Here is a 25,763-nt window from a genome sequence, read left to right on the forward strand (position 1 = left end):
AAAGCACATCATTTTTCAAGTTCTAAGCCAAAAAATTCTACCCACGTGCACATAATTACTGCATTTGTACTACTATTACTATCTTTGTTGGCAGTAGACAAATGAGACTCTTTCATTTGCTGAAAATTATAACTATTTGAGTCAGCCAAAATTTCATCCTGGGCAGGAAACTCTGTATTTGTGTTTTCAAAGATTCTGCTGCCCCAAATAGGAGGGAACAACCATGATTGGAATTATTAACAGACTTTCCAGTAAACCTGAACGGAAAAGCAAAAACCTCAAGTTTTTGGCCATGTCTCTTTGAACCCCCTTTACCTGCCGGTGGCCTCCAGTAGGACTGCTTCTCCTGCTCAGGGTGGCTTTGCACAGGGCTTGCAGAGGCTCCTCTGATTGCCCAGAGGGGGCAGCAATGAGTCTCCTGACACGGCAGAATCTCACAAAAGGTGATTTCCGGCACTTGGAGGGAGGGCTGTGTGGTGGCCAGGGGTGTCTGTGGGGCTGCAAGGTATTGGGCAGAGCGGAAAGAAGCCACAAGGTTAATCAGAAAGGTTGGTTCCTTCTGTTGACAATTCTTAGGAAACAAGGCTGGGTTTGAGGAGAAGCAATGGGAGGACTTTACCTGAGGGGGAAGCGGTGGGGGGCAGAACAGGCTCCTGGGAGCTAGTGGTGATATTGCTGGAGGACAAGAACAAATGGTTAATGTTGGAAGCCTTTACGAATTCTCCTCCCTAGGGGAAAGGAGACCTGAACGCTTACCTCGGAAGGAGATTGGGGATAGTTTGATCTTGATCTTTCAAGCTAAGTATGTAAAGGGACACTATTGTCAAAGCACTGTGGAAAGAAAGAAGAACATTCTGTGGCAGATTTGACATGACTCATACATGCGACTGGCAGAGGATGCGATGGAACAGGCCACCCAGAAGGCAGGAGAAGCCACGGCTGGCAGGGTACCATGGGAATGAGTACCATGATGCCTTCTGCCTGAGTCAGGAAGAGCCCCCGCTGCCTGGAATGCGGAGGACCCGGGGTGCTCCGGCTGATGGATGTTTCCACAGAGCAGCCCCCAGCCTTGGCACACTGTCTCAGAAGTGTCTGCCACGAGTGGAAGATGACGGGGGCGTGCGTGGACTGGAGGCAGCCCTCTGCTCTTGCAGGAAAAAGTCAGGGCATGTCTTTTCAGAGTTACAGTGTAACAAATTGGGCAGCAGAAGGCAAAGACATGCAACAAAGCATGCATTTCCACGCCACATGACCCCAAATGATAAATATTATCCCCTCCCACCCGCTTCAGAATTACCAGAAGCTACCGAGCCAAATGGAAGCTCTCCTTAAAGGTGGCGGGCTTTGGACAGCATTTCCTCCAGTGCTCACGGGCCCAAGTACTTCACGGTCCCCTGGACCGAGGGGCCTGGAGAGCTCTCTCCTGAGTCACATAAGGGAGTCTGATGACACTGCAGCCCCACTAGGTGCTGGACTTGAAATAAATAGCTTTACGGAGCCAGACTGACCAACGGGCCGCCACATCTGGTTCCTCATGACTTTGTTCCCCATCGAAGGTGGGAGGTTTATCAGCGCTTCATACTTGGCCAGAGAACCCAACACTTTTGGTAACTGCCAGGATGTGTATTTGTGTTTTTAAAGATTTTGCCCCCTCAAATAGGAGAGCTGAACAGATCATCCGGGGACATTAGTGCACACACACGCAAAAGGGTTACATGTTTGAATTTCTTTCAGGATTCCCAAAGGATCTGCAACGGCAACCTGTTACCCCCCCACTCCCCCAACAGCCCTACTCCCACCCCATCTGGGAGAAGTAGTGCTGAGCGCCACAGATGCCACCAGAGAGAACTTGTCCTGCTGTCCTGGCAATTGCTTACTGGGGTTCCATCTTGCTCACTTAAAAAAATCATTTTATTGGGAGCTCGTGCAGCTCTTATCACAATCCATACACACATCCATTGTGTCAAGCGCGTTTGTACATTTGTTGCCATCATCATTCTCAGAACATTTGCTTTCTACTTGAGCCCTTGGGATCAGCCCCTCATTTTTCCCCTCCCTTCTACTCTCCCTCCCTCATGAACCCTTGATGATTTATAGAGTTTAAGTATTATTACATGTCTGTCAGGTCCCCTCACTGTCCATCCTACCCCCATAATAATCCTAAAGTATTTTTCTGATTTGTCTCTGTTATCCAGCTTAACATGTGTGAGGGCTTTGAAAAGTTCATGACAATTTTCATTTGAAAGATAGAATTTTTCCGCAAACTTTTTGAAGACCCCTCATATGACCCAGGGAACTTGCAGGACTATGGAACAAAATAAATGTCTGCTCTCTTCATTGAGGGACAACCTCTTGTTTTGACCTGTTTAGGGTAGGAGCAGATAACAAACCTAGCACCTCCATTTATGGTAGTAGACGGGGAATGATTTCAGAATTTTTATTCAAAAGTGGAATCTATCCCTCAGAACTGCCGCTTTCCCTGAGGAAGAATCGGAGTCTCTGGAGAAGGCTACATGGGCCTGTTAGAGGCTGGCATCTGCATTCCCGTGAGCTGCTAAGCCCGGCAGGCAGAGTGAGAAGATGGCGAGGCTTCTCTGAGAGTTCTGTGCCGTGTGTGAAATTCTCGGATGAACTTCCCACCGTAGGCAGGAGCAAGTTCAGAGTGAAGCTGCTAGGAGGAGAGAAGAGTACGGAGAGACCTTCACAGGCCCCCACAGCTAGGCAGCTGCCTTAGCTCATGGAACAGAGGCACCTTGCAAAGGAGGGCGCTCTGCCTCGGAGAACGGCTGTTTCTGCTGAAGCAAAGCCCGGAAGCCAGGGGTGGGTGGGGTGGGGTGTGTGTGTGTGTGTGTGTGTGTGTGTGTGTGTGTGTGTGTGTAGCCCTGGGAGTATAGTGCTTACATGTTGGGCTTCAGTCTTTATGATCAGCAGTTCAAACCCATGGGCAGATCTGAGGGAGAAAGACTGGGCGTTCCACTCCGGTTAACAGGTACAGTCTCAGAAACCCACAGGAGGTTGCCCTGAGTCACCATTGACTCAATGGCAGTCAGTGAGATGTGTGTGTATACATGTACGTAAACATAAATAGATAGATACATAGATAGATACATAGATAGATACATAGATAGATACATAGATAGATAACTGCCATTGGGTTGATTCCATCTCAGAGTGACACTATGGGACAGAGTAGAATATTCCCCTGTAGGCTCCTGAGGCTGTAAATTTTCATGGGAGTATAAAGCAGCTGGTAGTTTCCAGTGCCACCAGGGCTCAGGAGAGACTGGAGCAAATATTCCTTCGATTGTCTGAAAAATCAGACTCAAAACCAGAAAGGAATATTCAACAGCCTAGGGAGAGGCCCAAGGAGCACAGGGTGATCAGGGCTCCAAGGTCTCTGAGGGGCCAGAGAAAGATCACTCCATGCCTGCTCTCCATGGGGCACTAATGCCAACATAGCAAGTACTGCCTCCACTTGATTTCATCACTTAGTCAATTTGACTCCAGTTTTATCTTATTACTCCAAGATTTTCACTGAAAAATCCAAAAGAATCCTAAGTAATAGGGTGAAGCAGATTGTCTACTTGCTTAATGAAGATAAAGAGGAGATCAAAGAAAGAAAATTATGTGCAAGACTAAGCAAGACCCGTGCACAGACCCATGCACGCAGCATTAAAAAATATATCAGTTGATTGACAAAAAATGCCTCTGTGTTTAAGGAGCCCCCTTCATCCCACACAGAAGTGCAGAAAGCATGTGTTTGTTCATTCAGATGGCGCCAAACAAAGGGCTCTCTCATCTCTGAGCCACATAGAAGGTGGTTCCTCGGTTTAAAGGGCTTCTTCTCTTCAAAGCACATGGACGGCCAGCCCCGTTCATATGCGAAGAAGGAAAAGACAGGAAGGGAAAGAGCTTGACACCAGGTGACACGGACGTTTTTCTTACCAAAATGCCATCACAGCGGTCAGGGTTATGACCAAGGTCTGGAAAACCCAGTTAGGACACGACTGCCTTTTTCCTGAAAAATAAACCTAGAAAAAGGTTCAGTGATGAGCAGTGATAAATCAGACACACTAACAGAGAGAAGGAAACCCGGAGAGCTGCTCCCCACAATGCCCCCTTCTGCTCCTCTGAGAAGGGGGGGTGTTCTCCTCAAAGCACACACCCCCCACCACAGCCCCAGCCCCAGTCCTCGCTGCTTCTCTGAGAACAACTCCAGCCTACCTCAGGTCACTTCCTTTCTTTAAGCCTCCTGCCTACAATTGACTCTCTTGTCTCTAGAATCCTGCAGGACAAGATTGTCTCTGCCATTGCTCTGGCATTTGTCCCGGCAGGGTTGATGCACTTATCCCCCTACCAGAGCCACGGTGCCAGAGCCCCACCAGCTCTTGTGGGTGGATGCTTTTAAACTCATGGAGAAATGAGTTCCAGTGGACGAAAACCAAGTATTGCAGCAAACCCTGGGAAGATATTGGTGGCACGAAATCCTACTAAGCACTTGATAAATGATATGCAACAATATTACCAACCACCTGTGTAGGACAGCTCAGGGCCTGAGCCTTGTTTATTTTCTTATCCAGTCAACACATAATTAATTATTGATCACTGTGGACAACATTATAAGAGATATAAAAATATGTAAGTTACAGTCTGTAGCAAGCAAAGGAGACCAGCCACAGAGAAGGGTAGAAATTGGCATCGACACAGATGGTGCATGGGCCCAGCTGATATGATAGGTGGGGAATTGGTGGGGAATCCCACTGAAGAGTTGGGCAGAGGATTTTTGACCCATGAAAGCAGCTCGCATGTTTCCTTTCTAATGCATCAGGAGTGTTACCTGTGCTTCCTCGTGTGGTGCATGGGAAAACCAAGCCCTGGGTCAGAAGGGTATTGGAGAAGGATGGTAGTTTTTAAAAATAGCTTTCAATGGATCTTGGGTTGAATTTCTTGAGCAAAGAAAAGGTTCATCAATGAAACATTGTGGGGGGAAATTAGCCACATCCTGTTATCAGTACCCAGATCCTCGGCACTATTATAATGGAGTCATCCAGAAGTATAATTAAAAGCCACTCAATACTAAGGAGGGAATGGCTTGTACCATTCTTACATCTCACTGGAATGGTTCTGAAGAAGTCCCAATAATACGCGGCACAGGAAAAGCGCTCAATAAAGTATGCTAAATTGACTGGGATTAAGTCATAGTGGTCTAGGAGAAGCATTTCTTCCTTCAACCTACTCCCCTTCTCCCAGTAGCGCCCAGATTATTTTAAATCTCCATACTTTTGCTCAGAATCCTCTGATCCAGGATAGAGAAATGGTCTTCTAAGATCCAGAGTCACACGGGATGTGGTTGTAAACATTATCAATATCATTCTTCTCATCAATAAAATAGAAATAACAAAATAATACCTGCCTACTGTTCAGAGTCATTGGGTGTCTCTTACTAAGGCCTTAATGGTTCTCAAATTCAGAAGTGAGTGAAAATTAGTATGGGGGCAGTTCTGTTATACTAAAAACCTACATGCCTTGACAATTTCAAAATATAAGCGGTTTACTTGGACTGGAGTGAGAGCTGGGAACCTGCAAGCAGTTGGATAATGAAAAGCATTTATCAATACACACTCCCTCTCCCCATCTCACCCTCTCCACACATTCAGTAAACCCTTACTTGATCTGTGGGGGCTTTACCATCTTACCCCAATACCCACATGTAGCAGGAATCACTGACCTGTCTCTTAGAGGTACAGAGAGGGAGCGGAGAAAAGAGGAACCCTATGATTTAGATGAAAGCCTGCTCAGGAGGCCTCAATGTGCCTTTAAAACGAGCATCGTGGCAGTCAGTGTGGGAACTGCATGGAAGTCAGGCAGGGACAAGGCTTTCTCCTCATCTGGTAAAGAATACTAACTGTCCACAGCATGTCCTCTTACTCGACAGCTCTCTCCATTCAACCAGTCTTGGAGGTCCTGTCCTCCTGTTTATTCCATCTGAAGCGTCTCCTACAGCTCCTCTGAGTGTCCCTAATGTGCCTCTGCAGCTTTAATCACATCTAGTGTCATACAACTATTACCCCTCTGCTCTGTCCGGGCTACCTTGTAATTTTTGGGGGAAAGGTACCACATCTTACTCATCTCAGTCTGCTCCCTACAGGTCTAGCTAGGACAGTAACTACAAGGGATCTTTTAAGTTGAATGGGTGTTAACACCCGTAAAAATCCCCAATTCTGTGGTCACACCCTAGTCTCCCAGACCCTGAACCACTTAGTGTTTTAAATTTAAGTTGGGAGCCTTCAGGAATATTTTCAGCCTATGCTTTCATGCATGCACTTATTTTAGAAATATGTCCTCAGTAGTATGTTAGTCTGGGTAGACTAGAGAAACAAAAACCTGGATTTGGTTTGATGTTCTCAGAGGCCTAATCACATATTTTTGTATTAATAGAAGAGTTTAGATAAGGATTAAGATAGGCTAAATAAGGATTGAAGTTGACTGTTTTAATAATCGAGTTTAGTATCTGATTCTACTTTGTTTGCACTGATTACTTCTGGTTATTATTGATACAATGACTGATAGAAATGTTTATTGGGAAGTATGAAAATAGGGAAAATAGAAAATAGAGAAAATGTTTATTGGGAAGTATGAAACCCAGAAGGTAGATGGGTAAGAAGAAGGCGGGGAGAAGGGTGTGGTGAATGAATGGGATCATGGACAGGGGAATAACTAGGGAATCAAAACCAGCATCGAGGAGAGGGTAGAGATCCTGTGAGTATTAGAGCAACACCAAGCTAGTGAAGAGGAAGCACAAAGAGGTGGAAGAAGGGGGAAAAGTGATAGCCGGGAAGGAGTTGGCAAAAGGAAACAGAGGCAAGTTCTAAGAAGCAAAGGCATAGATAGGGAGGTTAACAGAGGTGTGCACTCATGTAAATCCATTAATCCATAACAATAGAGGGATTGGCCTATGTACATATATTTATAAGGTAATAATACACTGAGGCTTCAGACGGGCCTTGGGCCTCAGCTCATACCTTCTCTCAATACAAGAATACTTTGTTCTAACAAATTGGCATTCTGTGATGCTCAACATACTACTCTCCCCTCCATGATCGTTGAAGACAAAATGGGTGCATTAGCAGATGTGGTGAAAACAGAGGACGGTGCCCAGTTATTAAAAAATATAGTGTCTGGGGTCTTAAAGGTTTGAAGGTAAACAAGCGGCCATCCAACAATGAAGCAACAAGCCCACATGAAAGAAGCACACCAGCCAGTGTGATAATGAGGTGTCATCAAGACCAGCAATGGGCATCAGAAGATTCACAACAAAGAGTAAACAAACAAACGAAAATGCATTGTTGAGAATGGAGGGGGTTTGAAGCGGAGACCAGAAGCCCATCTGTGGACAATGGAACATGCCCCCACAGAGGGGTTGCAGGGAAGAAATGAACCAATCAGGGTGCAATAGAGCACTAATGGATCACACAATATGCCTCTGATCCCTTGAGGCCTCCTCACCCCCCACTATCACGACCCCAGTGCCTCTTCCCACTCTGGACTAGACAGGGGCATGTCTCATAACACATGGAACCCAGGAACAGGAATGGGAATAAAGATACCAAAGGATAAGGGGAAGGTGGGGAGAGGTGGGAATGGAGGGGCCACCGATCGCAATGAACGGCAAATAACCACACACCTCCTCCAGGGGGAAGAACAACAGAAACCAGAGGGGAAGGGAGACAGTGGTCGGTGTAAGACTTGAAAACAATTAACAATCCATAATCTATCAAGGGCCCACGAGGTTGGGGGTGGGGGAAAGACGAAGAGGGGCAAAGAAGAGTTGCTGATCCCGAGGGCTCAATAGAAAGTAAATGTCTAGAAAAGAATGATGTAATATATGTACTAATATGTTGGATACAATTGATGTATGGATTGTAACAAGAGCTGTAAGAGCCCCCAATAAAATTATCTAAAAAACAAACAAACAAAAATTTGATCCTTAAATGGGTTTAGGGCATGTCTGCAAAGAAGGCTGTGAAAAGATAAGGCCCACCCAGTGCTTTGGAGTGCCTAGATGTTTGTATTCAAAGAGTCTTGCTTGCCTCAGGGGCTGTTGTTGACGGATTGAAGGGGAAAAAAGGAACTCTTTGGATTTTAGAATTTTGAACTAGTGGTTTATGCCAGTAGCTGAAAAAAAAAAATCTGGAATCATAAAGAAAACTCCTCTCTAGGACTGAATGTTAAAGGGAACCTGGGGACAGGCTGAAATGGTTGCTAGGTGACCACCTGGATCCACTTGTCGAGTGGAAGTGGGAGAAAAGCAGCAATAAAGAGACAGGGTGGGTCTGGCCATTGACACCCATGGGTCTGGTTTACAGCAACTAGAGGAGATAAGAGCGGATTGACTGGTCTGAAGTTCATGACCTAGCACAAGGGGCCTAGGCTTGTTGAGAAGTTGTGATGGGGCCATGGTCTAAAGGAAAAGGTGACCAATGGGAACCCTGGTGAGGCAGCCCACATTGAGTTAACCAGAACCCAACCAGATGAAGAGAAGATTTTTGAGCCTGTGAACTGGTGCATATTACTACTGACTTTATGGATGGCCTGTCCTGATATGACTTTGTTTATGGATGCGGATTCGCAAGGTTCCCACTGCAATGAAGATTCCAGGGTTGATTCAAGTGGGCAGAATAAAATTGGATATCCAAAACTGGTGGGGGAAGGCATGAAGTGGTTGGCTTAAACTTTCATAGGTGCTGCAATATATTCATAGAATTATAGGACTATGGTGTAGGTATTTGTGTAAGTATAGGATATTTTTGTTTGTTCATTATGTTTAAATGAGGGTGGCACATTTTTTAATTATATGCATTTTCATTTTATCCTATTGGGTACAGATATGATTTTATTATTTGTTTGAAAATTATATATGGTTAAAGAGTTATGAGAAAGTGTCAAATTGACAAGGAGGGGGTCTGTGATAGTTATATAATCTGGTGTCAATTTGAGGATTAAGAGTGGAGGGGTGGAGTCTAGCCTGTTAACCAGGATATAGCCAAGGAGGCCTCTGTGTGAGCATGACCTTCTTCTGAGGATTCTGAGAACTCATGTATTCCTCCTTGTAGGCAGGAGACAGACTCTCTCTGCTCACACCTTGTGAGACATCCCTGTGGAGAAAACACATGGGTCTGATGGAGCCAGACCTCTGGAGCTGAAGGAACCACATGGAACCTCCTGCCAGTGCTGACATGTCACTGGATTCACATGACTTCCCACCCCCTGGCCTGTGAGCTTCCTACATTCTGCGTGTGTTTTGTGAGTCTGAAGAGGACTTTATAGATTGATATCAGACATATGGGCTAATATTAGACTCAGGGACTTGATCTGGACTGGGCTGGGATGTTTTCTCAATATTCAATTGCTCTTGTATATAAAGCTCTTTCGTATACACATATGAGTGTCTATGAATTTATTTCTCTGGTCTACCCGGACTAACATAAGTCGCTACCCTGGGAATACAGAATGAGGAAAACAGGTCTGCTACTTGCTCTCATGCTCTAGCTAGGGTGCTCAATCACTGCAAACTAGGATCTTCAGACACAGCTATAGCGTTTTCAGGTGGCCTAAGCGTATAAGCCCAGGCTGTCATTAATATAGACACAATACCCTGGGTCTCATTGGAGACTTCTTAGTACAAAGAGCACCTTCAGTCTACAATGTTTTCCATCTGCATTTACTGAGTATTGTGCTAGGAGCGTTAGCTTGCTATATCCTATCAAGAATCTTTGTAAGGTAGATATCTTGATCTCCATTTTCTTGTGCAATTTAGTATCTTGTCTAGGTATATTTGTGTCTGTTGGTATGATGAGAAGCTTATCAGAGGTCCTTTGATAGCTTTCAATATTGAAGGATTTCAAACTCTGACTCAGAGCAAACTAGCCTAGTGGCTCACCTCTCAGCCCTACCCTATCCAAAACTCATCACTGACAAGTCGGTGTCAATGCATAGCAATCCTCTAGGACAGAGCAAAACAAATCCAGCCATCGGGTCTCCAAACCTGGCAGGTTCAAATCACAGAGCTTTAGTTGACAGTCCAATGCTTAACACACTAGGCCCACCAGGGCTCCCCGGTCAGCCATTCAAAGAGTACTACTTAAGATTATGTGAAGAAGTACTCATTTCTTCAGGCAAAAAGGCCTCCTGGGCAGACTGCTGATAGGTCAGAGGGAGCAAGTGGCATCCCACCGCGGCCCACCTACAGTAGCTAGAAGACAAGGCGTTTGCTTCAATGCAATCCCTGTCTCCACCCACTGACACGTCTCTATCCTGGAGACGGGTCTCCTGAAAGTGAACTACTGATTAGCCTGCACATCTGCACTGCCAGCGCTACCCTAACTGATGGCTTTGCCAACTATTCTTTAGTTAAGCAGCAGCTCAAGCTATCTTTATTCATCAGTGAGACCTTCACCTTTTAACCTTTGCAACCAAGTGAATACCTATTCTCCATCTGCAAAAGCAATGCTCAATATTAAAGAGACTGGAGGATCAGCTGCAGCCCCTGTGGGGTCTTCTGAAACCAAAGATAAGGGATTCCTGGGATCCGGGCTCACGTGCTGGCACACAGACCTTGCACCCCAGTGCCAGTGGCATGGAGAGGCTGGTGAATTCCACCTGCCCAGGATGACATAAACGAACACTGCAAATGTTTCTGAAATGACTCTCAGAGGCCCGTGTATGTTAAAGCAGAGCGGTACTCCAGAGGGTGTTCCATCGCAGATGGTGCAGGGTGGATCACCAGGCCTTTCTTCCTAGCTGTTGAGGGGAAGAAATTTCAAACCTACAACCTTTAACTTTCAGCCACCCAACCTCAAAACATTGACTCATGGCACTGAGTCAATTCCCACTCACAGCAACTGGGCTTCCAGAGCTGTAAACCTTTAGAGCCGTAGATTGACTCCACTGCCTCCCTGGGAGTGGCTTGTTTGAAACCATCAACCTTGGGGTTGACAACTTATCCAACAGCACCATCTGGGAATATGAACTGTTAAAAAGTTAATATCTAAACAGCTAAAGTGGTCAGGATGTAAAATATGTCAGCTACCAACAAATGAATGGAAAAATAATTCTTGACCAATTTCTCTAAAGATGTGTGGGTGGGTGTGGGCATGGGAGTCCCTGTATGTAGAAAACAGCATCTGTGTTTATTATAAATTTGAATCTATTTACCTTGTTGGATTTTGGAGAAGTGGCCCTTCTTGGAGAAGATGCACTACCGGCTCTGCTCATTTTGCTTTTTAAAAAGAGAGAGAAAATTGATTACAACTCCAACGCTTCTTCAGGCATTGTCTGACAATGGTCCGGGCCGTCTCTAAGGCAGCAGGTGGCTTTCTTTTGCATTATAGAGGTGTCACTTAAGAAGAGGAAAAATCAAGGCAATTGGCAGTTCTTTTTGTGGGAAAATACGCTAGCAAGCACAAATGAATGCATTAAACATTACATTTCATCGTTTCTCAAAATAAAACCCCAGGAAATGTGATTTACCTCCTTAAGCAATGATTTATTTTAAATAATATTTTTGGAAGTTATTTTTCCTGAAAACTAAACATGATTTTCTAAATTTAGAAATGTCCACCTATCTCTGCTAAAAGATAGCCTTTTGCTAAAATTAGGACTTTCTATAATGATTGCTATTAAACAGAGTACTGGTGTTTCACTTTAAGAAGATGGCTTTTAAAAAGGGGGGTTATGCTAAAAATCACTGCTATCAATTCATTTCTGATTCTTAGAGACCCTACAGGACAGAGTAGGCCTGCCCATGTGGGTTTTCAAGACTGTAAATCTTTACAGCAGTAGACAGCCTCATCTTTCTCCTGTGAAGTGGCTGGTGGTTTCGAACTCGTAACCCACCATGCGACCAGAGCTCTTTTTAAAGAAGCTGCTGGTTTCTAAAAATATTTTAAGAAAAGGTGTCACATCAAACAACTGAGCTACAAAACATTTTAAAGGTAGAAAGAGAGCTTCATTAAGAGAAAGTAACGGTTGTTGCTTTAATCAAAAAAAGATCATTTAGGTAGATGTAGCTAAAGTGCAAACATTCCATTCTCTCCTTTACTCAGTGTGTTCTGACGATTTTGAGTGTACCTGATGGAGCTGGCTTCGCTGACCGAGGACTTCAAACTGCTGAGCCGTTTTAGCCTGGCCAGCTTGCTGTTCCATATTTCCAGCTCTTCTATCCTCTCCTCAAGGTTGTTGGTTAGTTTGCAGAGCTGCTTCACTGCACCTACGTTTTCCATAAAGATCTGGTCCTAAAAAGGAAAATGCACACCGTGTCATTTGCAGTGAGACCACCAGAGAACCGGCCACAGCCCACTCGGAACAGCTGGAGTGACACTGGTGGCAGGGCTTACACCCGTGCAGCCTCCACATTCATTCCAGATAAATCTTGGGAACTTTCAGTGGGCTTGCTTAGCTGCCGACTGTGTTGGAAAACTGCTTCTGTTCAATTTGCAATAAAATGGAAATATGTCCTTGTAACTCAAGACCGAGAATGGAGTTGAAGGACATTGTCAAGTTTGGAAACTGAAGATTTATTTTTGATGGCTATTATGCTATATTTAAAACTCATAAGAGGAAAGTCAGAACAGGCGGCTGAATGTTGATGTGTGATTTAGCCCTAAATGCCTGGAAGCACTGCCTCCAGCTCTGCCTGGGCAAAGCACAGCTGACGGTTCTGGTGAGGAGCTGGTGCTGGTGCAGGAGAGCAGAATGAGGACTTCACCCCAGGTTCCCGCACCAAGTAGATCAGACACCCGCAGGGAAACACAAGGTGCTCTCTGGACTTCCGTTTCCTCGTCTACAAATGAAAGAGTAGCTTCTGATGGGCTCATGTCTGCTTGCACATCCCATGTCCTGTGGTATACAAGTTCTAGTGGAGTCTAATTCCCCCAAAATATGAAACAACTTCATTTCCCCATGTCAGGATGACCAAGAAAAGGTTGTCCAACCAAAGCTACAGAGGTGGGGCCATTGTGACCCAGCCCACACAGGTTAATGATAATAGGAATCATCTCTCTCTCTCTCTCTCTCTCATACAGAAAGTACTGAGCTGCTCCCACCCCAAGCATCCACCATCTCTCCACCTGTTTCCCCTCTCAGTGTTCAAGGTCTTCAAATCTCCAACAGTCCCAGGGCCTCACGTTGTTAATGTTCGACACTATCAAGATCAGCCTCATAGTGACCCCATGTAGGGTTTTCTAGACTGCAATCTTTAGGTCGTTGTGAGTGAGCCTACCCTTAATGGCAACGGGTGTGGAATTTGATATCTGGAAGAGGTGACGGCCGTGTTTCTCTCCCAGAGCCACTGTGCGGGCTTGAACTGCCAACCTTGGCTCACAGCTGAGCACTTAACCGTTGCGCCACTAGGACTTTTTCTGGGCCTCCTATTGTAAAGGGGTGGGCTCAAGGTCAGAAGAGGAACACTGGGGGCTGGGGGTCAAATTTAAAACAGCGTGTCTTGCCAGTTTAGTCAAGCAAGCCCCACGTTTCAGGGTTTCCCAAACACACCCATAGAGGAACCAAAAACTGAAAGTGACAGATTTAAAGCTTAAATTCTACAGTGTAAAGACACATCTACCTTGTGACGTATTGGCGCACTTGATGAAACTCTTATAACAGTCACATGGACCTAGTAACCCTCCCTGAACACGACATGCTTTCCCATGTCTGAGTCTCCCTTCAAAAGGGGAGCTCTGAGAAAATGGCTTCTGTCAGGGCCAATCCAAGTCCTATTTTACCCAGAAGCCTTCCCAGAGGCCATTCCTGTGTTAGGTGGCTGTCTTCCTGCTCAGACTGCGAAGAAGGGAGGGGTTATGTTAATTTTTCTGTATAGCTTACCAATGCATATCCCATTGCCTTGCTCGCAGTAAATGCTCAGTAAGAGTTTACAAAACTGAGCACAGAAGTGCTATGAGGTGGCAGTCTGAGAAAGCAGAAAGCTTTTGTATGGTAGGAGATTCTCCCTTACCCACGGAATTTGGTCTTTGTGTCCCATTCCTAAGAAGGACCCTCTCATTTGCTCCCTCACAGCCATCCCGTCAATTCCAACTCAAAGTGACCCTATAGGACAGAGTAGAACTGCCTGGGTGGGTTTCTGAGGCTGTAAGTCTTTATGGGTGCAGATGTAATCGACGGCCTCCTCTTTCTCCCCAGGAGCAGGGTGGTTTCAGATCCACCACAAACCCATCATGTGACATCAGTCAACCTCAGAGAGGTGACTTGGTTGGGTAGACCCCCATAATGAGGCCCCTACAAAGGCTCTGGTTGGTGGAAGGCATGGGTGCGCACGGTAGGAGAACAGGTCCTTTTTCGGAACCTATAAAGTCCGTGCTGGGACCCCTCCCGGACCTCTCCTTACGGACCTCTCCATTTGTATTCATTCTGCTCTGACAAGACTGTCCTAGCAAGAATAAAGCTTCCTGCGAGCCTGTAAGTCCTTCTATCAACTTGTCGAACCCAAAGGCAGGGGAGGAACCAGCAGGTCGGATGTGATGTCACATGCAGCTGGCATACTGGAAGGGCAGTGGGACACTGCCCCTTTGGGGCTAGCAGGTCGGAAGTGAGGGTGTTGTGAAGACTTTAAGCTTTCCCCAGACTCTGAGGGCTTGGGCAGGCGTGGCAGTCTGGAGGAGGTGCCACCTGGGTGAGAGGAAGAAGCGCTGCCCGTGTGCATGCTTCAGAGCTGAAGTGGGACAGAGGACACGAGAATTAGTAGTGGATTGAATTGATTCTCTGCTTTCCTTTGAAAAGGAACAAAAGTTGGCCTCAGGTCTATGGTTACTCTAAAGATGGGTGTAATAAGAGAAGGTGGGAAGAAAACAAACTAAAAAGGGACCTTCCTGTATAGGTTTCTCAAAACTCATCAGAGAACTCTACATTTGCCCAGGAATCGGGCCAGACCTCCTTTCAAACTCTACCCTAAGAATACTGATTGATGAGCCCCTAAGTCGGAGTGGAACCTGGAAGTAAGTAATTGGAGTCCCAGTGGCATATGGGTTACGCTTTGGGCTGCTAACTGCAAGGTCAGCAGTGGAAACCTCCACCTCTCCACAGGGAAAGACGATGCTTTCTCCTCTCGTAAAGCTGTGTAGTCTCAGAAACCCACAGGGAGGTGCCACTCTGCTCCACCAGGTCACCCAGTCGGAATCAACCCCACGGCAGTGAACGAGTGAGCACAATGAGACGTTTTCGTGTTTGGCTTGCCAGGTCCCCAAGTGAAAGTAAGCCCACAGCCCCAGCATATCCACCAGACACTGGGGCACTGAAGCACTACTGGTCATTGCAAAGCGCTGAAATCAACTGAAATGTCCATTATCACATGGTACGTGGCATACTATACAGCTCTGAGAAAGTCTAGGAAATTTTTAAAGTATAAACAGAAAAAAAGCAGGTGGAGAAGAATGTGTACAGTATGCTAACCTTTACCTAAGGAACAAGGAGAATTAAAATATATACCGTATATACTTGAGTATAAGTCAACCCAAATATCAGCCGAGGCACCTAATTTTACCACAAAGACTGCATTGAAAATGTGCTGAAAAACTCGGCTTATACATGAGTCCATATGGTACACACATTATCTTATACTGAGGGGGGAAAAGAATAAACTAAAAGCTAATTTTATATGGTTACACACAATAGGAAGGAAGAGATGCGATGAGCAAAAGAGAGAGATGCTGAGTTATCTGGATGTACTTTGTTTTAAAGATTTGTCTTTGGAATAAAATTTATATTTTGAACAATGATAAAATATAATTGACCCAAGTTCTTAAAAGTAACACAAAATAAAAAGGAAATTTAAACAAATAAACCTAATGAGTTAGTGAGTTTATGGTTTAAACTCACAGGATTTATTTTAAACGCCTCTTAAAATTCAAAACAGTGAATTTGACTTGCCCAGGGGAAGAGAGTCCTGGTGACACTGTGGGTTCGGCATTGGCTGTTAATCCCAGGATCAGCAGTTCAAACCCACCAGCCACTGCTCAGGAGAAAGATGAGGCTGTCTGTGTCCATAAAGATTGACAGTCTCAAAAACCTTAAGGAATAGCTCTGCTCTGCTCACAGGGTCTCTATGGGTCAGGATCAACTCCATGGCGGTGTGCACCCCCAGGGGAATATAGCACAAAGACCCAAAATGAACAGCAGCAAAAGAAAAACACATTCCTATAAACAAATTAAATTTCAGAAAAATATTGCTAGTAATAATATATGCTAATATGATTGTGAACACATATTTTAAGCATTTAAGAGCTATAAAGCCCACCAAAATAAGTAAAACCCGATCAAACTTCTATCTTAATTAGAAATAGTCATATGAATTAGTGATGTATTTTGTTCTTGTAAAGCATTTTGCTAGCTATGTCCACTAGGTTCTTTTTTTAAATCATTTTATTGGGGGCTCATACATTTCTTATCACTATCCATCCATCCATCCATTGTGTCAAGCGTATATGTACATTTGTTGCCGTCATCATTCTCAAAACATTTGCCTTCCACTTGAGCCCTTAATATCAGTTGCTCATTTCCCCCCTCCCTCCCCACTCCCTTCTGCCTCATAAACCCTTCATCATTCATAAATTATTATTTTGTCATATGTTACACTGTCCGACATCGCCCCTGCCCCCAGGGAGGAGGCGATACGTAGACTCTTGTAATCAGTTCGTCCACTATGTTCTTGTAAAGCATTTTGCTAGCTCTGTCCACTAAAAAGAAAAAAAAAAACTAGAAAAAAATTCCAACCTACTCATCATGGTCTTTAAATACTATTTCCCTCTGAAAGGAACCAGGAGTCTCAGAAAACCCAGTGGTTCCAGATTTGGGGCAGGAAACGTACCAGGTGAGCCTGGAACATCTTCCCAGGAAACCTGGAAGCTCCCTGAGACTACCACCATTGTGTCAAAATGACACCAGAGCTAACTGCCGAAGGTCCCGTCGGCCCAACGTAGGGCAACTCGAACAGAAAGTGGCTAATTAACATTTATCTAATATCGCTGACCAAAAGAGTCTATTAAATGTATCTCTTTCTTCTAAACTTAATGATTCTGGTACAATTTTCTTTAACAACTAAATTCATTTTAATTAAAAAAAAAGGCTGACCCATGAAGAGAAGACTAACATTGTGGGATTTTTAAGTTAGTGAAGGTTGCAGGTTTGCTGACAGTGTTTACCCTCTACGGATCCCTCTGGTGATTATAGTTGTACTCTTGACTGTGGATTAAGTGGCTGACAGTGTCCATGCAGTGGTCCAAACCAGAGTCCTCCCCCTGCCTGCCCCACAGGCCAGCTATGAACCAATGCCGTCACTCCATCCTACGTCTCATAAAGCTACCCGCTTCTCTCCATGCCCACTGCTGCTACTATCTTCAATACGCTTGGCAGCGGGGTTTTTGAAAATTTAATATTTACTTGATACATTAATTTGCAATGTAACCCAAACTAAAATACCAGGCAATAATGATAGCCGCCACCCCCCCAAACCACAATAAGTTCTTCCTACAATGTTTTCCCAACAAGACGTCTACCACTGCCCCGTGAGAGATGAGCAGTGGCCGCCATTGTCCAGTGACTTGTCGGTAATGATAAAAAGCCAACCGTAGTTCCTCCAACTCAAATATGCTAGACCAGCATCTTGCTGGGAGTTCCTCGAACAGCAAGATGGTAATTTATGCATTTGCCTGTTTAAGAGGAAATGAAGGCGGAGGGGGGGATTTTACTACCTTCCTGATTATAATTATGGCCCTCACTTTATTGATTTGTTGGCAAGTTACCAATAAATAAATTTCTAAGACACGATCTGGAAATGGACTCTTCTGACCTGCATTCCTGTGAAGTCAGCAAAAATGGGTTCAAAACTGTAGTCTAGAACTTTCTGAAAACGTCATATGCCATCACCGAAAATGCCTGGAAAACTTCTTCTAAGTGCACGTGTCCCGGCCCCATGTAAAGAATGGGATTTACATAAGAAACACTGTGAGGGTGGCACAAGACCAGGCAGTGTTTGATTCCGTGGTACCTCGGGTGGCTCTGAGTCCGAACCCACTTGACGGCACCTACCAGCACCCACGACAACATTGACGTCAGAGTGTAGACATCAGAGATGCTGCTAAACATCCCACAAAGCAAAAGACAGCCTCGTCAACAGAGAAGCATCTTGTGCACAATGTCAAGTGTGCTGAGCAGGCCAACCTTAAGGACGGCATGACAATCCACACCAAACAGTGCTGAGTGAACGCTGTCTCAGATCAGAGCAACCCGATGGGGCAGCTAAGAAGGGCCCTGCTGAGGCTCCAGGACTGTCACTGTTACAGGCGGAGCAGCTGGGGGCTTCAAACTGCCGACTTTTCAGATCGCAGCCCAATTCATAACCACTACGCTCCCAGGGCTCCTCGGGACAGCAGACCGGAGGCCGATATATGGTACACCACTAATCTCATAAATAGCCCTGCATGGGTTCGGATCACCCATGGGGACAGAGAAGTCATGGAAGCTTGTCTTTGTCTCTGAAGGGTTTATGTTCACACAAACTGGAAACCCACAGATGAAAAGCACCAGCAGGCTTTTCTAAAGCCACTAACAATACTTCACGATCCGGATTTCAGCGTTCCCTTCAAAACTCGGAGAACCTGGTCACACTAGGCCTCGGTTACCGCTGGGACTGAGCCCTGGTGCATTCCATCCTGAGGCGCCACAGATAATTTGCTCTCCACCCCACAGACCCTGACTCGGTGCCTACATTTTAACGAATCCCCACCTAATCTTGTAGATCTGCTGGTGTGTGTATGCACAGGCATCACCAGGAACCTTGCTACACTGTAGACCCAGCTCTGCCCTGCTCACGGGGTCTCTGTGAGTCAGGATCAACTCCATGGCGGTGTGCACCCCCAGGGGAATATAGCACAAAGACCCAAAATGAACAGCAGCAAAAGAAAAACACATTCCTATAAACAAATTAAATTCAGAAAAATATTGGTAGTAATAATATATGCTATACTCAGTCAATCTGTGTTGGCTGGGAGCCCTGGCTTTAGCTAGTTGTGGGGTCCTGTTGACGAAGATCTGAACTTCAGGTTCACGGACAGATTTCAGGGGGTTCTGAGTCCACCCTGCAAGGCACAATTATATGCAAATGTGTTTACAGGTACTTTCTATCCAAAGAGAAAAGTTCATCACTGTCACCAAATTTTCAAAAGAGGGAGGGGAAAGAAGGAGTGGGGGGGAGGTGGCTCAGGGAGAGAACAGAATCCCTCCATCCAAAGCAGATCTGCAGCAACCGCGGGATTAAACGTTCCACATCGATTTTGTACAGATTATAGAAAATCAATTTTTCTAACAAAAGGTTCTCTTACTCAGAATGGGTTAGGATCTTGCTAGGCATATTGGAAAATGCTCAATTTTTCTCAACCACGTAATCACATCAAGATTTCTGGCAAAAGTTCCCGAACGAGGATTCCCGTGCAGTTGTTCCACCATTTGTACAGCCATGTGGAGCCTGTGAATCTAGTACTAGAGAATTAGTCTGACTCTTTGCAAAAGGTGGTTTGCTGTCTAACTAGGTGGCTGGTGACAATCAACATTATTAAAATGAGAATTGTGTGCTGACAACGTATAGTTGATGACGCATCGTCACGTTTCTGAACCACAGGTTTCTACCTGGGTGTTTGGCAAACACGTGAGTAATTCCAGCCAGATAAGCATCTGAGAATCCCTGATTAATGTTATGTGCAGTCTGTTGAACTGGTCAGATGGTAAAACGTAGAACTATCCATCTAGCCACCTGGAATCCAGTCTCTTATTTCTCCCTGATGCCTGAACCCCCTGCTCAAAGTGGATATTCTTGTGCTTCATAGAAGACTCCCTCTCTAGAGAGGAAGTTAATTGGTCTCAGGTAAAGTAACAGTAAATTAGAAAGACAAAAAGTTGCTGCAGAGTCAATACCGACCGACTCACGGTGGCCCCATGTGTTCGAGTGAAACTACTCCAACTGGGTTTCTTTACAGAAAGACGTGGCCCTGGTTGTGGTCCCATGCTCAGCTGCTAACCAAAATGCTGCCATTTTGAACCTACCAGTGTCCCACAGAAGAGAGACGTGGCCTCTGTTTCCGTATGACGACAGCCTCGCAGAGCCTATGGGGCGGTTCTCATTGTCCTGGAGCCCAGTCATGAGTTAGAGTCACCTTGCCACACGTGGATTTCTAGTCTCATCTTCGCAGAGACAGGTCCCCAGATCTTTCCTCCCAGTGTCACTAGGTGGCTTTGAACCTCCAAAGTTTGGGCTAGTTCTTAAGCGCAAACCATTTGAACGTTTCCTTTTCTCTTATTGCTGTCATGTGGCTGTTAAGTGCCATTGAGTGGGCTCCGACCCACAGCGACTGTAGGCACAGCCTGTGCCATCGCACAAGTGATCCTAAGCCTGAATCCATTGACGCAGCCACCGTGTCAGTCCACCTCGTCAAAGGCCTTTCTCTTTCTTGCCACCTTCCACTTGACCAAACATGATGTCCTTCTCTAGGGACTGGTCTCTCATGTAAGACAAAGTCTTGTCATCCTTGTCTCTAAGGAGGGGTCTGGCCTTCTGATACACATCAGTTTGTCCTTTCAGCGGCCCGCAGTACTTTCTTCTTTTTTTACCCCCCCCCACCCTCCCCTCTCCCACCGCCCTCCCCTCCACCCGCCCCCCCAGCACTTTCAATGGTCTTCTCCAGCACCACAATTCAAACGCATCTATTTGTCTCCAGTCTGCCTATTCAGTGTCCAACTTTGACACGCATATCGATGTAAAGGAGAATATCATGGCTTGGGTCAAAGTGCTCAAAGTAATATCCCTGCTCTTCAAAGGTCTAAAGAGATCTTGTGCAGCAGAGTTACCTCATGCAATACGTTTTATCTTATTAGCAACTGAAAAAGTTTAGGCAGGGTTATGACCAGACAAATGAATGGAGAGGTCTTCAGGTCGGCTGCTGGGAACATTTTCTTTTAAAAGAATTGAAAACAAGAATGTACACACTTGTTCCTCATTACAGCCTTATTTACAATAGCCAAAAGGAAACAACCCATGTGTCCATCAACAGACAAATGACTAAATAAAATATACTATATGCATGCAATGGAATATTACTCTGCCATAAAAAAATCAAGTGCTGATACATGCATGTAGTACAGGATCAACCTTTGGAAGCTTCTGCTGACTGCAAGCCAGACACACAAGGACGATCCTGTTTGATTAAGGAGCCCAGCTGCTGTAGTGACTATGCATTGGACAGCAATTTGCAAGGTCAGCAGTTCAAAATCACCAGCCGCTCTGCAAGGGAAAGACGGGGCTTTCTACTTCTGTTAACAGTTACAGTTTCGGAAACTCACAGGGCCAGTTCTAATCTGTTGTATAGGGTTGCTATGAGTCAGTATCAACTCAATGCCAGTGATTTTTTTTAAATTAACGATTGTACGATTGAACCAGAAGAGGATTAAAGTTCATTGGTAGCCTCCAGTGGGAGGTAGGAGAGGGAAATTGAAGACTTTAAGTAAGGGTGTACAGGGTGCTTGTTAAGGGAGATAACCTGGCATTCCATGGTGCTCACCTTCCCAACACGATCACTGAAGACAAAGTGGGTGCATAAGCAAATGTGGTGAAGAAAACTGATAGTGTCCGGCTACCAAAAGATAAAGCATCTGGGGTCTTAAAAGGCTTGAAGATAAATAAGCAACCAGCTAGCTCAGAAACAACAAAGCCCACATGGAAGAAGCACACCAGACTATGTGATCATGTGGTGTTGATAGGATCAGGTATCGGGCATCAAAGACCCAGAATTTTAAAAATCATATCATTGTGAATGAGGGGGAGTGTGGAGTGGAGACCCAAAGCTCATCCCCTTACAGAAGGGTCATGAGGAGGACATGAGCTAGTCAGGGTGTAGCATAGCACTGATGAAACATACAACCTTCCTCTAGTTCTTTAATGCTTCCTCTCCCCTACCCCCCAGTATCATGATCCCAATTCTACCTTACAAATCTGGCTAGACCAGAGAATGTACACACATACAGATAAGCGCTGGAAACACAGGGAATCCAGGACAGATAAACCCCTCAGGACCAGCAATAAGAGTAGAGATACCAGAAGGGGAAGGGGAAGGTGGGGGGAGAAATGAGGAACCTATCACAATGATCTACCTATAACCCTCTTTCAGGAGGATGGACAACAGAAAAGTGGGTGAGGGGAGACCATCGGACAGTGTAAGACATAAATAATAATAATAATTTGTAAATTATCAAGGGTTCAATGAGGGAAAGAGGCTGGAGGAGGGAGGCAAAAAAAAATGAGGAGCTGATACCAAGGGCTCAAGTAAAAAGAAAATGTTTTGAAAATGATGATGGCAACAAATGTACAAATGTGCTTGATACAATGGATGGATGCATAGATTGTGATAAGAGTTGTATAAGCTCCCAATAAAATTATTAAAGCTCTATATCTGGAAATATAGTGGTAGATAATTGTACAACATAGCAAGTGTAGTTGTCACTGAATGGTACACATAAAATGGTGTGAAATGTTTTATTACATATATTTTATAATAAAAATATTTTAAAATGAAAATAAAGAGGCATAAGATATGAACTTGGCCCTTCCGGTCTTTGGAAGCATGAGTGGGAGGACTGCATGTTTGGAGCTAAGGCAATAATCTTGTGACTGTGAAAGCAAGTCAAGAAAGCCACCAAGAGCCACCTGGGGCCATCACTACTTTCAACGGTTGACTTAACTGATACTAATGCATCTACATCTCTTAAGAAAGACAAAAAATTTTTCCTCGTTGTGTAAGCAACTTTTAGTTGGGTATTGCATTACGTATTTCTGAGACCATGCTATCTAATACACTTGGTAACTAAATGCCAACCTAAATTTAACAAAGAGCCTGGTGGCACCCTTGGGTCAGTGGTCCAAACTCATCAACTGCTCTGCAGGGGAAGAATGGTGCTGTCTCCCACCGTTAAAGAGTTACAAAGCCTTGAAAACCCTATGGAGGATCTCTGAGTGTGAAAGACTTGACAGAAGTGGGTTTTTAGGAGGTGGACTTGACTTTGTTGTTGGTTACTGACTGTAGTCAGCTCCTAATTCATGGTAACCCCTTGTGCGATAGAACAAAACACTGCCCGGACCTGCACCACACCCGTAATTGATTGACATCAGATTGTTGGATCCACAGAGCTTTCAAAGGCCGATTTTCAGATGTAGAGCACCAGGCCTTTCTTCTGCCTGTCTTGGTTTGAAGCTCTTCTGAAACTGTTCAGCATCGTGGCAACATCCACCCCTCCACTGAGAAGGCAGGTGGTGGCTGCACATTAGGTTCCAGTCCAGGAATAAAAGCTGCGTCTCCTGCATGGAAGGTCAGAACTCTCTCCCTGACCAATCACTACTCTGCCTAGCAGATTAAGTTTCTCAAAAAATGTGGAGATAACTGGTTGCAGCATAGTTCATGGAACTGCACATACAACCATGTGTCCATAGAAAGTCTTTTCAAGAGATAGTCTCGAAAGAATGAGTGGAGGTAGACCCATTGCCACTGAGTCGGGGGATTGTATAGCTTCGGCTTCAAACGCTCAAAGGATATTACCCATCTCGGAGAATGTTTAGGATTTTGAGCATGTTAGCCTAGTGGTTTAAAAACAATAAAGGCGTTGGAGGTAGACAGTATTTCACTCCAGGTCTTCCATCATCACTGGACCATTTCCGTTAAGTGAGCTCACATCTCTAGTCTGCTTCCCTCCTCCATCTGTCTGGGGAGTGAAACTGTCAGGGACAAAGCAGTCACACAGCCCTTTGCGTTCCTAACAAATGTGAATGGCTTCTCCATCCACAGGCACAGCTTTCCAGAGCATTTCCCATAATGGTAGTGATGATGGTTCTTGGTGGAAAAACCTTGTCGATGTTACCTTTTTTCTTAACGTCTGTATACATTGCTACAGTTTTCTCTTACATAGGCCTGAGAAGACTACGCCGGGGACTCCGCCAAATGCCAGCACTGGCTTTATGCGCCCTCTTTGTCATGATGGTCGTACACTAGAAAAGTACTTATTAAGCACTTTGTGTGCGGCACTGAGCTAAATGCCAGCGGCACACTAATAAGCAAGACAGACACCGCGTTGCCCTCACCGAGCTTACAGGTCTAAATTAATCACTGGACAAATTTGATCTTCATTGCCGTTGCCATAAGTCGATGGAGATGGGGGAGGATATTAAAGTACATGGGTCACAGTTCCAGAGATGTCGGTGGGAGATTGGGAAAACAAAAAATGTAGATGGGGCCTGCCAATTTGGGGGATGATAACTTCAGGAAGGGATGAAGCCTTTCTTCCTTTCCCCAGGCTGGGAAAACTGAGGTCTCACAAGTGGAATGATATCATCAGTACCCAGTACATTGATTTCAACCACATTTTAGATCCTTACTGTGGTTGGAGGGAATTGGCTCAAGGGACAGATAAAAGTTTGCTCCGTGTCCTGTTCTCATCTGGGGAACCCCCACTCTGTTGGACAGTTTACAAACTCCTCAGTCCCTTGCAGACAATAAATAAGGCCGTGACAGAAGGGGGCAGCCAGGTGGCAGGTGATTTCCATTCTCTGAGGGAAGAAAGCTTCACCTGGACTAGCTTCACTAAGAGTCACTAAGCTTGATGGCAAAGAAGGCCCTTGGGCTCGTTTTGCTGGGTGTTGTGTAAAAGACTTCAGAAAACTGTTAAAATGTAGGTGTTTGATTGCAAAGAGTAAGAGACTTCAGAAAACTGTTTAAAATGGGTTTTATTGTTACTCTTTGTTCATTTGCCTTAGAAGTCTTATTTAATTGTTGTTTAAGTGCAGTTTCCTGTGGAGGAGGCTTGAGTTCTTTCACTGAGACAAGTTTCCAGTTGAACTAGCACGGGTCAGAGTGTGCTGTAATTCTTTGAAATCTGCCTTTTCTGGGTAACCTGTGAGCTTTTGGAGGGCAATGACTGTGTCTTGTAACGCCCCAAGGCCAACTTGGCTCCTGGTACATGTAGATGCTCAATATGCAGTCAGTTAACAGAACCAATCACACTCTCTCAAGTGCTTGCGAAGTGCCACTTCCCTAAGTGCAGGCGGAGAGCAATTAAATGAGGCAGACAGCATCTCCGCCTTCTATTTTCTAATGGGAATATCAACCAATAACAAATCCAAATAAATAATAGAATTTTAAGAAGCAATTAGCACAAGGAATAAAGTCAACAAGGCATTGAGATGGAAAGTCACTGTCATTATTTTAAGTGATTACTATAGATTTCATATATTTGTCTTACACCAATCAGTGTCCCTTTGTCACAGTAGCAAAGAGGTGGAAGCAACCTAAATAAATATGCATCGTTGAATGAATGGATAATCAAAATGTGGTACATCCATCCAGTGGGTCACTACTCAGCCAGAAAGAACAGTGGCGTCCTGAATGCATGCTATGACATGAACGCACCTGAAAGATATGCCGAGTGAAATAAGTCTATCACAAAAGTTTGAATATTGTATGATCTCACCTATATGAAAGACAAGAATAAGTACATGCAAATCCAACCCACTGCCATCAAGTCAACTTTGACTCCCTAGTGAACCTATAAAGAGAGAGTTTCCAAGACCATACATCTTTTTGTAAATAATCTCAACTTTTTCCCACAGAGCAGCTGGTGTGTTTGAACCACTGACGCTGCAGTTAGCAGCCCAACGCTTACCT

General features: G+C 44.9%; 1 protein-coding gene across 1 annotated transcript in view; it reads right to left on the minus strand.

Moving 5' to 3' along the window:
• The window catches only part of MYRFL (myelin regulatory factor like), a 120,262-nt gene that overhangs the window by 26,826 nt on the left and 67,673 nt on the right, over positions 1 to 25,763 (minus strand). The window contains exons 15-20 of the mRNA XM_075553229.1: positions 12,130 to 12,293; positions 11,215 to 11,278; positions 3,946 to 4,031; positions 757 to 831; positions 620 to 675; positions 361 to 498 (exon numbers count right to left, since the gene is read on the minus strand). Of these exons, the coding sequence (XP_075409344.1) occupies positions 361 to 498; positions 620 to 675; positions 757 to 831; positions 3,946 to 4,031; positions 11,215 to 11,278; positions 12,130 to 12,293 (583 nt within the window). The remainder of the gene's footprint in view (positions 1 to 360; positions 499 to 619; positions 676 to 756; positions 832 to 3,945; positions 4,032 to 11,214; positions 11,279 to 12,129; positions 12,294 to 25,763) is intronic.

This window comes from Tenrec ecaudatus, chromosome 6, assembly GCF_050624435.1.
Source record: "Tenrec ecaudatus isolate mTenEca1 chromosome 6, mTenEca1.hap1, whole genome shotgun sequence".
NCBI classification, from domain to species: Eukaryota; Metazoa; Chordata; class Mammalia; order Afrosoricida; family Tenrecidae; genus Tenrec; species Tenrec ecaudatus.